The sequence below is a fragment of the Corvus cornix genome, chromosome 3 (genome assembly GCF_000738735.6).
Source record: "Corvus cornix cornix isolate S_Up_H32 chromosome 3, ASM73873v5, whole genome shotgun sequence".
NCBI classification, from domain to species: domain Eukaryota; kingdom Metazoa; phylum Chordata; class Aves; order Passeriformes; family Corvidae; genus Corvus; species Corvus cornix.
This window is the reverse complement of record NC_047056.1, coordinates 99,979,168-99,992,096: the sequence shown is the minus strand read 5'-3', so window position 1 is coordinate 99,992,096 and position 12,929 is coordinate 99,979,168. Positions and strand designations below refer to the sequence as shown.

The window sequence follows — 12,929 nt, the reverse complement described above, 5'->3', positions numbered from 1 at the left end:
GCTGTTTGATTCTGAACCTGCAAACTGGCAACCTTTGCTGATACCTTCCTTGTATTGGAAGAGACATTGAACAACTGCCTCCTGAACATGTCCTACAAACTATCACCACATCCTCCTCTTAGTCACCTCTTCTTTAGGTAGAAAGATAAGTAGATAATATTAATTATTTCTTGTAGGAAAATTGCCCTGTTTGATAATCCTTGTTGTGACTCTCTATACCTCTCATTTCTTCCGCAACTTTGACAAAGAAAGGGTAAGAAAAGCAAAACACCCAATCAAAATTCCATATAGTATTTAAGATACAGGTACATGACAGATTTATACATTAACATAAAATTTTTTTCATCTCCATTATTTTATCAGATGTCAGGAATTATTAGAAAATAATTCTAATGTAGCTGGGCTAAAATAACTGCATGTTCAAAAACTGCATCACAATGGGATTACAGAAACCTGTATAATTAAGATCACACAGATATTTAAACTAAGGCTGGTACATGAACATAGCAGTATTGATAACACCAGATTTCAGAGAACACTACAAATCAATTTTTCTTTACTTAATACTATTTTTTCCATATAGAATAAAGATATTCATGTCAGCTGTTGGACAAGAAGAAAATCTGAGAAATTTCAAGCAGTATTTCTCCATCTGTATTCTCATAACTATGAAGCTCCAAAATTATATATCTCAGTAGAGGCAAAAAGGGGAATGTTTGACTTATTCCCAACTGCTCACACAGGATTCAGAATTTTATTAAGGAAAAAGAGAAGGAAAGTGAAAAAAACCAAGACTGAATAGAATGATGAAGACTATGGAACTTGCAGGTATACTTTTGTTTACACTGGGATTTTTTTTTTCTAAATTATCCTTCTTCTTTATAAATTCCTTCTGCAAGTGTAAGAAATCTTTGCATGTACCCATGATATGCATTTTACTTTTTCCTACAAAGTTTACTCATCAGAAATGGTCAGCAGACCATTTTATTTTAAAAAGCATCTTCAGACTAGAAAATTATTTAACATATTATTAGCATAGCATGGTTGTCATCTACCAAATCAGCAACACTAAAACAGCCACCAAACAATATAAATCATTTCCACAGTAACAATTTCAGTACAATGACCTCACACAATATTCAGAATACAACAGTATACTGAGATTTTCACTCATCCTTAGAGAGTGGGACATGAAACATAAAGCCTTAGCACAGTGATTCATTCCACCTGTCCCTCCTAGAAGAGTACTATAATTAGGAGACTAAATCCACACCCACAACTAAAGAAACACCAGCATTTAAGAAATAATGTCCAGTTTATGAACTTCTATTCACATACCCAAACTCTGTAATGAAGCAAATTCTAATCCTTCTGCTTTTAAGCTGATGAAATTACAGAACCATAAATAACATCTTTGATATAAAACAATCACAGAGAATGAACTACCATTTGCTGTATGAAAGCACTCAGCCACATTGCATCCAATTTAGGGTACCAATCAAGGAATTACACCAGAAAACCCAAGGGAGACATTGGCCTGAAAAGCAAGACAAATACTTGTATTTTTAGCAATGCTAAAAACAGTCATCATGAGATTTCCAAGGATCTTCAGTGGTCATTATTACAGTTTCATATGAACTTATGCCTTGAGCTATGAGCATAACACTCTACAGACATTCCTAAGTAACACCATTCCCATAGACACGCTGCTTTTCCCTAAGCACGTCATAGTTCAAGGACAGAACTCACTCTTCCCTGTGGTACAATGAAGTTCACCAGTGATCTGCTGTATTATGAGGAGATATTCTTTCAGTACTGAAAAGAATGATGAAAAAGTCATTAGACTCTGTTACCAGCGCAAGGTGGGAAGAATTACCAGCATGAGTGAAAACAGCTCACAACCTTTGCAAGCTTGCGCAGACCTCCGTAAGAGCTGAATGTAGGCAAGAAGAGAGAAGCATCAATACTCTAGAGTAACAGTCCCCCTGCTAATCTCTATCTATCCTTCCTTGCTATCTACATTCACGTGATCTAATGAAAATACTCTCAGTAAGTGAGTAGCTAATTTTCAAAGCTTCCCAGGCAAGATCCTAAGTTTATACACTTCAAACACAGTAAAATACCTGTGATATGCTCCTGACTGCAAGAAACAAAACAAAAGCAGCTCAAAGTATCTAAACCAAAATGCAAACAAGTGTTTCCAATGTGAATAAGCCAAGCAATACACTTAGATACAGGAGTGATAGTTTCCTTGAGTTATTAGGTACTGTAAATTCAAAGAATTTGTTTTCAGTAAACCCATAATACTGATGCTACTCCTGGTCAGAACATAGATAAATTATTCAACCAATCCTAGCAGTGTATTTTATACAAATCCCCTCACACTTTGTAACAAGCTGGTAGAGATTATTAGAAATTACTGGGGATTGAATACCAAATTACTTCTAAAATTAAGACATTATGCTCAAAAGCTAAGGACTACCACCAATTCCTAGTTTTGGCTGCATACGGCAGGCAACTGTCACAGCACTGAGCAATTGTCTTTCCTTAATCCATGAGAAACCCTCCATTCTTATGTTTTCCTCCAGGCTACCTGACAGTTCTTCTGCCCCCAACATTCACAGGGAAATCAAAATCAGGAGGCGTCTTAAATTACTTAAACTTTTCAGCTGAATTTACAAAACAAAATGGCTTTTACTATGCTTGAACAAAGCTGAACTGATTCACATACATTTTTGTGGCACATCCCCATGTAATTCAAAGCAGTTTTACTGAGCGACTGAGTTGTTGGACGGTCACAAGGCACAAAGTGTTTACATGGTGCAAGTATTAACAACCATATTCTGATTGTAATATTGCCTGTAATAAAGAGAATGAGAAAAAGGATATAAATAAAGGTTCCGTATCTTTACCTCATCTGCAGTAGTAAAACTCTGAAACATTTAACCATATTGTAACATAAGTGATTAACATTACGAGTCATTTTGAATATGGAAGACAACTCCCACACTGTGTAGCACTGCACAAGGATACACATCCAAAATTTAAACCTCATTCCCAAGTAGAACTCTCCAAATATAGGCCTGGTAGGTCACTACACTCCCAGACAGGTCCATCATATTCCTCTTTCTATCGCGGGATAATTGGGTAAAGGGAAAACCACCAAAAAAAGATGCCCCTTTTGAAGCAGGGAGGCATTTGACTGCGTAGAGCTAAGAGACAATTTCTTAGATGAAAAAAGACAAGAAACTATAGATATTCTGCAATGAAACACAATGTAAAGGTGGCTAAGCTGTAAGCAGAAGGAAAACATAAAAAACCCAAACAACAACCCCAAAATCTTGAATTTCAATGCCACAGGTAAATAGGTAAGTCTTCCTATCATGAAATAGGAAGAAAAGCAAGACTGTGCTATAACTGGAAAAAGAATATGAATCCATTGCACTGAAATTATATGTAAGGAAGAGAAAAATTGTGTCTGCAAAAAAGTAAACCACTATCTGATAAAGTGGAATATTTAACAAAGGAGAGGCCCAGATAATTTACACACAAGAAGCTTCAAGGAAATAACTGAGGAGTTCTCTGAAACACAAATGTTGTTTTTTGAATAATCTTAAGAAATCCTAAACATCAAAGGACTCTCCACTTTAATATGCAGCATTTAAAAAAAAAGTAAAATGGGAGATTCAGGAACTGTAGAATGATTAGCTTGGCATAGATCCAGAACAAATTAATACTGTGGCAATGGGAAAAACAGAAGCTAAGAATATCCCGTCAGTCAAACAATCTCTGTAAGGTCAGGACAGGGGAGAGTGGACTGAAGCTCCAGCTCCCACAAGAAGCTGATCTGAAGAACCTTTTTCCTTCTTGACGGGAAAGCTAAAGGGGAACCAAACCAAAATTGCCACCAAGTCTCACTGGAAGAACATAATTCATGATTTCCTCAAAACTCAAGAGCTGCTCTGCAGGAAAGCGAAGCATGCAGAACAAAGGCGCAAAACAGAAGCATGCTTGATTTGACAGCAGTGGAGCAGCCTGGCAAATTCATCTCAGAAATCAGATCTCTCAAATCCTCAGCAGAAGTGAGATTTGACTGAAGCTGACACAGAAACATGGGTGACAGAAGGATTAGTGCCAGAGAAATATGGATACAAAAGTGCTGCCAAGAATAAAACCAAGCAACATTAAAAAAAACTGAAGAGAAGAACAAAAAGAAAACACAAACTACAGAATACTGTAAAAGAAGAAACCAAAGAGTTGGAAGGTTTCCAGGCAGAATAGAGAAGAATGATCATCTCAATTTTTCAAGGAAACCTTTCACTCCTAAATAAAAGAGAAATAAATTTACTAGTCCAAGCTAGGGAGGGTGTGTGTGTGAATGCGTAAGTGCAAGGTATGTACTCCTCCAACACAAATAAATAAAGCCAAAGCATCATACAGAATAAAATGCTCCATGCTCAAGTGGCACATTCTCAAAAGAGCTGAAGATTTTCAGTCTACTCTATAAATACATTACAGCATTTACTTCAACACCTATCACAGGTTACCCTTAGGGAAAGGAAAGCCTTGGATGAATTATAGAGCAGCAAACATTTGTTTTCAAACTCTTCAATCTTCCATCAAAGCCAACATCAGTTCATAATGAAGCACTAACTAAAAGTTCTTATTTAACTGAACACAATTGAACTGACCAGAGCTACTGGCCTAATCCAACACAAAGAAACATAATTGTAATGTAGAACGATAAGCCATTAAACCTGAAAGAAACAAGGTATCAGCAAGAAGATAAGAACAAGAAGCTTTTCTGTCATGTGGGATAAAGGGGAGAAAATCATGACATGCGATTTAGAGTTTCATGATTCCTCTCTCTTGTCCACAACCATGATTTACGACAAGCAGAGTATATTTTTGCCACTTTACCAGGATGCATTCAAGAACTTTCCACAGGCAAAGGTATGGAAGAATGTTAACACCATTCTCAGCTGGAAATTTAAAAAGCATTTCTGTATCATGGAAAATTCTGAGGAGTACCACTAGGAGTCATTTAAAAATCAAGACACCTAGGGATGGAAATAGGTGAATAGATAGAGCAGAATTCAAACTAAACAGTGCTTCTGTTAATCTAAGTTGGAGACTGGATGTGTAAGAAGAAACAAACAAAAAAAGTTATACTAAGACAATCAAAAAGTAGCATAGATGGTAATTTTATTGTGAATTGGCAAGGTCAAATCTGTTGAAGTTAAGTACATTCCCTGTTACAGGCAGCAATACACTGGATTAGAAAAAACAAACAAAAACCACAGAAAAAGAGAGGATGGAATTAAATTACAAAACAAAAAAGGAAGTACTTTTAAGATACAGATTCCTAGGCAGCAGGGTGTATCAACAACACTGTCGACACTGAAACATTTGGTGGCCTTGTAAAACAAGCGGATTTAGAATTGTGCAGCTACTTCCACCTAAGAGGAAGGGATGGAGAAGGGGAATGGGGAATGAAGAAAGGCTTATGGAGAAGCAATTCCATGACCATACCCCAGGGCAGAAGAAGTAGTAGCAAGGATAATTCAGTAAATACCCATTTCTTTTGTCTCCAGGGGCAAGATGGTAGACAGGTCTGAATAGAATTCAACTAACCCACCAAGCTCAACTTTCTCCAGGCCCACCCCCAATCCCTGGGGGAAAAAAAAAAGATTCTTAACTCATTTCTTCCTGAAGTTTTATTTTAAATTTGGAGAAGAGATTGAGAGAAGGGAAATTCTCTGAGGTCACACATTGTGCTCCTTGCCAAGTCCAGATACTTGTGATCGAGAGATCACAATTTCCAAAGCTCTTTAGCACAACAGGATCTGACAGATGCTTATGAGACTACACCTATCCTGTTGCACACAGCACATACCCCAAAGTGACGTGGTTGTTATCTTCAGTACTTTAGTAAATCATGTTGCCCAACATCCATGGGAGTGACCTGCTTACCTATATATATACATACATTTAAATTTGTATGTGTGTGAAGAATCTGAGAATCAAAACCAAAAATTACTTTTGGACATTAAAAAAACAAATCCACTTACAATGCATTAAAGGTAAAATACACAAAAAAATAGTGTGTTTTATAAAAAGTAGTGAAAGCTAAAGGTAAATTTGAGACAGCAAAAAAAAAAGCACAGCCAACTTTTAAGCACAAACAAAATAATACTTATAAAATAATTGGGTATACAGTCCCAAGTCAAGAATGCATGGAAAGACAGACCTATGGCAAAGACAAGTTGTTGACAGTTCAAGACAAAAGGGATGCTTTAATCAATTTTGGATAAGGATAAAGATAAATCCCCAAACGCAAATAGAGGATGCATACCTTAAAGACTTATGCCTACGTCACACAGAAATGAAAGAGGGAATTTGTGTGCAGGTGGAGGACAGATAATACCAATAAAATAATACAAGCTGAAAGCAAATTATCCACTAAATGTTATATATACGACTACTAATTTACAAATACATTTTAAGTCCTACACTAATGGCCTTTAAAAAAAATAGATATCCTAAAATCCTAGATATCCTATGTGCATTAAAAAGGGAACAAAGGTGACTTCCACCTAAAAGAGAAGATGACTGCACTTATCAAAGACGTTTTGGCTACTGGAACAAGCCTTAGGATGAGTAGAGATTTACTGCAGTTAAACAATTTGCAAATAACAAGAAAAAAACCCTTGACCTCCTGCACAGAACAAAACGAAATACTTAAATATCTTATTCTTTCTTCATACACACAAAAATATTTTAATCAAATGGAATAAGAATACCTGTTTTAGAAAAAGGAAATTTTGCTTTAACACCCTTGTACTGGGAAGTTAGAACTTCTGGATAAAGCAGGAACATCTTCCTGCTGCTGCTGTTTGCCCTGTTAACACCCTAATTGCACATTTAGGTAAAAACCTATTTTCCAAAGGCTAACTTCTAATATACACAAGATTTTAATAGAGGAAAGGATAACTAAGATGACTAATCAATTAAAAGCTTAGAAAACCGACTTGGAGCAATGGAAAGATAAATATATATGGAAGATAAACAGCTCATTTTTCACAAACATCTTCTATAAAGTACTTTTTTCCTTCATAAAACACTTTTGAGTAGTACTGATCTCCAGCTAGGCCCTGACACCTGTCTAAAAGTTATACGTCATGATAAAGATGATACAGGGAGCTGGAGGCTCCTTTCCTCTTTATTTACGAGCCAGTCATGCCCAAAGCTCCCAGACCTCTGGACAGAAGTGTTCAGATACAACCACCTTTGTGGAAGGTATTTTAAATAAAATTCAGTTTGAGCAGAATGAAGAATTATGCCCTTCTTGTCAGCTGTTCCATTACCAAAATATGAAGGGCCTATCTGCCACCTATACTGAAAATGTGAAATAGAATACAAGGCATACTTGAGGTCAGAAGGGACCTCTGGAGACTATACATACACTCCAACACCTCTGTTGAAAGCAGGATCAACTACAGCAAGCTGCTCAGGACTGTGTGCCATCAGGTTTTGTGCACCTCTGAAGATATGGACTCCACAGTGGTCCAGGGTCACCTGTTCCAGCACTCAGTCACCCTTACACAGTGAAAAAGTTTTATACTTAAATGGAATTTTCTGTATTTCAGTTGTCTCCTGTTCTTCCACTGCACATCACCAAGAAGAAAGCCCGACTCCATTGTAACTCCTCCCTGACAAGATATTTATACACATTACTGAAATCCCCCCCAGCCTTCCCTTCTCAGTGATAAAACCCCCAGCTCTCTCAGCCTCTCCTTGTACCGCAGATACTGCAATCACACCTCTAATTGCTAAGTAGTATGCAACACAAGGAAAAATTGTCAGTGATACAGACTCCATTCCTAAATTACACAGCACAGAAGTTCATCACAGCTGGGAAGCCTCAAACTAGTCACATTCCTTGCATATGGAATAGCACTACTAAATGACAAGTCATAAAAAAACCCCTTTGTGCATGTGTACATACACATGCCACTACACAGAAAGTAAATGTGACTCACCTTGTAATAATGTTGCATTTACTTTCTAACACCTGTAATAACTTCAACCTTGTACAAATTCAGCATATTTTGGGTATGTGGGAAATTACTACTAAAAAAAGTCTTTAAGCCACTGAGAATATTTATGTACAAGATAAGCCTCATCAAGTTAGGCTTCATCTGCATTTAACTGACAAAATGGTATTTAGTATGATTTCAAATCCTTCAAGTTACTATAACATAATTACTTCTTGATTCAAATTTGGGATGCACAGGACACAACTAAATGCACTAAAAATCTGTTCAAAATAAAAAAGGAGACATATGGAATATTTTGGAACATGTTTGCAGCTTATATTCACCAGACTTGAAGCACAACAAATAATGGCATTAGAGCAACTTACACCCTGGTCATAACAGCCATAATATCATAAAGGTTTTTAAGATAATTTTCTACAAAATATTCTATACAGAGCACAAAGCAAAAAGCAATGGAGGCTGTAGTTTCAGAATGTAGTATTATACAATCTCATTTCTTGCTCCAGGACAACAACTTCATCTCTTGAATTTCTCAAAACTCAGATGTCAAAACTAGACACAGGAAGACATCGGTAATCACAGTGCTGCAGCGAGAAACATGAGATGTAGGAAAGAGCTAGTAAGGATTTTGCAATTATCAGCCTCATGATGTAGTAAAAGAACATTAAAACTAAATAAACCTGAGGATGCCTTACTAAAGTAACACTGAAGGTAAAAGAAGGAGCAGATATTTCTGGAAAGAGGAAACCACAATACTGGAGTGGCTGGAAAATAAATGGTACAGTAAGCTTACAGAACTGTACCTATATATCTCAATGAAAACACAGTTAAGAGACTACTTGATTAGTGTGCATATCTACTTATGCTTTGGAAGTGAGGGGTACAGCCCTATCCCAAAAGGGAACAGTAGGATCCCCCAAAGGCAACTGTCATCACCTCTCTGTAAACCAGTTCTCCCACTCTGAGGAATGGTACAAGCTTTACAGCTGCAATTCATAAAACAAAAACTCATCCAGGAGATGGAGGCAAAGAAGGACAAAGACTTAAAACCAAGTTTATACTCATATTTCAACCTAACATATCTTTTCTGTTAAGGAAATATCTAAGACAAAGAAATCAAGAGGTTTTATATTAAATTTATCTCCTGATTTTTAGAGGTTGAGGCCGTAATTCTCATTTATCCAGACAGGAAAGCAGTAGTATAAAACCAAAAATAATATAAATGCTAAAACTTCTGAAGACACAGCTCCTGAACAACTCATGACCTGCTGAATATAAGCAACGTATTGGAGAATGGTAATGTTACTTGCAACATCATCAGTGAGGGCTTGGCAGAATTGCTGCTTTCTGCTCTTAAAAGCTAAGATTTTATGTGCACACTTCAAAATTCCATAATAAATTTTTATCCGCAACAGAAATGTCATTGGGCAATTGTTACCACAATGCATAAGAATCTTAAAAATAAGGGAAATTTAAATTTCACTCAAGACTGTCCATTACTATTCAGTTCCTAGAAGAGCTGTAGCCCCTTATGCAGATTTTAGGTTTGATATATTTCAACCAGTACAGCAAGAAACAGAACAAGAGATAACATCTAAAGCATATCTTATGAAAAGAATATGGAATTAAAAACAAATTCAAGAGACATTTCAAATAAGTGCCAAAAGGGATAATATATTGCCCTTAGACTTGAAGCCAAATCCTGTTTCTGAGTGCTTCAAGAGCAGTTCTGAATGCCCTTTTCTCCACAAGTACTTATTGATTTCATTCTAACTTAGGTAATCAGCTTAATAAGACTGGTTAAAGATTAAAGCACTCCAAGTCACAGAGTGCACGAGTTTCTGCCAGGCTCCAATGCTGTGCAACTTGAACCCTACTACATAACAACAGATTTAATCAACTCATTAGTACAGTGACCAAAATAATTAAAATACCACTAAACAACTAAGTTGGATTTTTTAACTTTTCTTTTTAGAAAAAAATTACCTCTACACAAAAGATCCTAAGATCTAGTCCACATAAGTTCATCTTCTCCGGAAAATGCTGAAAAACATTCAAATATGGAATGTGTCCTTCAACAACAAACCTGCATTAAAAAAATGAAGACCAAATCAAAATAATATATAGGACGACAAATTCATATGTTTATTATAAAATTAATGTACAAATCAACTTCTGATTTGAAATAACATCAGTATTATGCTGCCTAAGCAATTCAGCCTGAAGTTACACACCCTGAAATGCTCCACAGAACAAAAACCAGTTCAATCATTTAACAGGCTTTTAAGTTCAAGCTCAGATGTGACTGACAAATGATAACGTTATGGCAGTAAGCATACAATCAACAAGTTTACATGGAGTTTGTTCTGCACATTCTTCAATTACTGCATTTTTGGAACTGCTTTAAGCCTCCTTTGAATGGCATGGAATTTTTCTTTTTGTTTCAAAATTCTAAAGCTTTAAGTAAATTTTACTTTTAAAATACACACTTTTTGCTGGAGGAGCTTGAATCAGATAACGTGACAGGGAAGAAAATCACAGAATAATGAGCAGATACACAGAACTGAAACCACATTGATTACATTTCTATGATGATACTTTTCAAAAAAGTATTACTGAGGTATGAATAGAAATTGTTTTGTATACTAATAAATAAAAATAGTTTAATTTTTATTTGCACACAAATAATGCATCTTTGTTGTTAAAAACTGATTTTGGTAAGTGGCTGACAGTATTATTTGATATTTTTCTTGAATATATATATATACATACACACAAACACACAGATAATATATATAAAAGATGAAACTTAACAGATACCAATAAAAAACCACCACCACCCCAAACCCCTGTTCTTATCCAGCATCTTAACAGACACCCACAAAAGGACAAGCAAGCACTGAACAAGCACAGGCCTTCACAAGGCAACACACTCATACCACACTAAGGCACACTGGTAGTCTCCCATAGACCTAAGACAGAAATGCCTTCCTGTCTCCTCTCCTCCAAACCAATCTTGTTAAAAGAGTACATTAAACCTGAGTAAGTTAACATTACAACAGAAAAGACTCTGTTAGTTAAATAATACTAGGACTGAAAACAATTTTCTCCCTGCTGATCGTGTTATCCGCACAGGACCTCTCTGATCTTGCTACACAGATTAGCCTTGGTCCACAAACATTACATGTCCCTTCTGAGCCTACAGCAATTCACAAGCTCACCTGCTATCTCCTAGTTCCATGCCCTCATCACTATTTGTTCCATGTTATGTAGCGTGTATCTATTGAAGTTGACTAAAATTCTATTTAAAAGCAGAGTTTACAGTTATAGTCTACTTTTTTTAAAGCAGTCTTATCTGAATTTTCAGTTTAATTGAAAAAAAATGAGTTAAATCCAGGATAAAAATAAAAAGTTCATTTCATGTTGAAAGCTCTGTCTCAGAATAATTTATAAGGATTTCTGAAAAACAACAGAAATATGAAAAATCATATTGCCCAATAGTTTTTGTTCCAAAGCTCTGCTTATTAGCCTCTTAAATGAAGAAGCAACAGGTGGTACACAATCCTTTCTAATCAAATTGTGTAATGATCATTTTGCTAATAAAATTTCAGTAGCTTTCCTCAGTCAGCAGAAACAGCATTTCCCCACCCCGAGTGGAGATGTACACTGGGCTCTCGTGAGGTTGCTCTCCAATCCCAGCCCCGGCGCTGGTCCTCGCCGCCCCACCTGATCTGCTGAGCAGCCGGCACATCAGTTCCTTAGCTCATTTTAGTCATTCACTAAACTGAGGAACATAAGCTTGAGGTATGGTTTCACAAAGTTGATTGAGCCAAACTAAAAGCTCAACATAACTAGCAGGACCTCCCTCCTTGTGATCCGGTCATGACCTGCTGTTGCTCATCTCTTCCCCAAATGTAACTCACAACAGCAGCAGAAAAACCACCTGTTACCCTATTGCCAGCATGGGTTTCTTTCATCATCTAACAAACTGTGAGGAGGCTCACAGATGGCTCTACAAGTGAAAGAGTTGGCAGAAGGAAAGGGCAGGAGAAGAGAAAAAAGGGAAGCAGGACCTTCCCCTTTCAGCAACACTGATGCATTACTGGCTCAGCTGATGATAAGCTTTGGCTGACACACGTTAAGGCACAATCACACCATTAGCTGTCAGATCTGAAGGCCTGGAACCAATATGCTAGGAGCAGCAAACCCCTGAGCCAGCACAGCAGCAGATGGAAGAGGACAATCAAGACCTTGTTTCGGGTGTGGTGTAGTGGTGATGCAGCCAAACCACCCTCATAGCTTGCTGCCTCAGAAATGGGAAATCCCACCCTCCCTTCAGTCCACTGCCGCACACTCCTCCCTGCTGACAAAAGCACTTGTGTGACTTCTCAGAGGATCAGATGGAAACTAGACTCTTCCAGGCTTTCACTCCAACCAGACGGACCTCCAGACTCAAATGACTGCAGGAACATTACTGCCAGCACAAGGCAGAAAGGCAAGCACATTAACCCGCACTAAAATGTCCACTGAAACTTTCTTTTACAAAATTAATCTTCTATAGATCTACTTCTTTCAACTAATAAACCATAAACTGGATGAATGCTAGTACCATGGCAAGAGAAAAGAACAGGAATGTTTACGCAAGACCACAGCAACAAAAACTTTGAGAAGCTTAAACTGATGCTGGAACCACATCCTTACACTGCAAGAGACAAGAAGCGTCCACCAAGACATCTTTTTCTTAAAAAAAAAAAAAAAGAAGTTTTTGCTAACTTGGCTGTACCAAGTCAAAGCACTGCAACTGTTTAAAAAATAGTATCTTTTCTAGCCTGAAATTATTGTCTCCAGAAAAAAAGAACGCCCTTTTCT

General features: G+C 37.0%; 1 protein-coding gene across 8 annotated transcripts in view; it reads right to left on the bottom strand.

Moving 5' to 3' along the window:
- TAF1B (TATA-box binding protein associated factor, RNA polymerase I subunit B) overlaps positions 1–12,929 on the bottom strand; it is a 53,021-nt gene that overhangs the window by 28,758 nt on the left and 11,334 nt on the right. For all 8 annotated transcript variants that reach the window (XR_005604046.1, XR_005604048.1, XR_005604047.1 and 5 more), the window contains exon 8: positions 10,047–10,146. Coding sequence is in view for 5 of the 8 variants with exons in the window: in XM_039568090.1 (XP_039424024.1) it covers positions 10,047–10,146 (100 nt within the window). In the remaining 3 variants the exon portion in view is untranslated. The remainder of the gene's footprint in view (positions 1–10,046; positions 10,147–12,929) is intronic.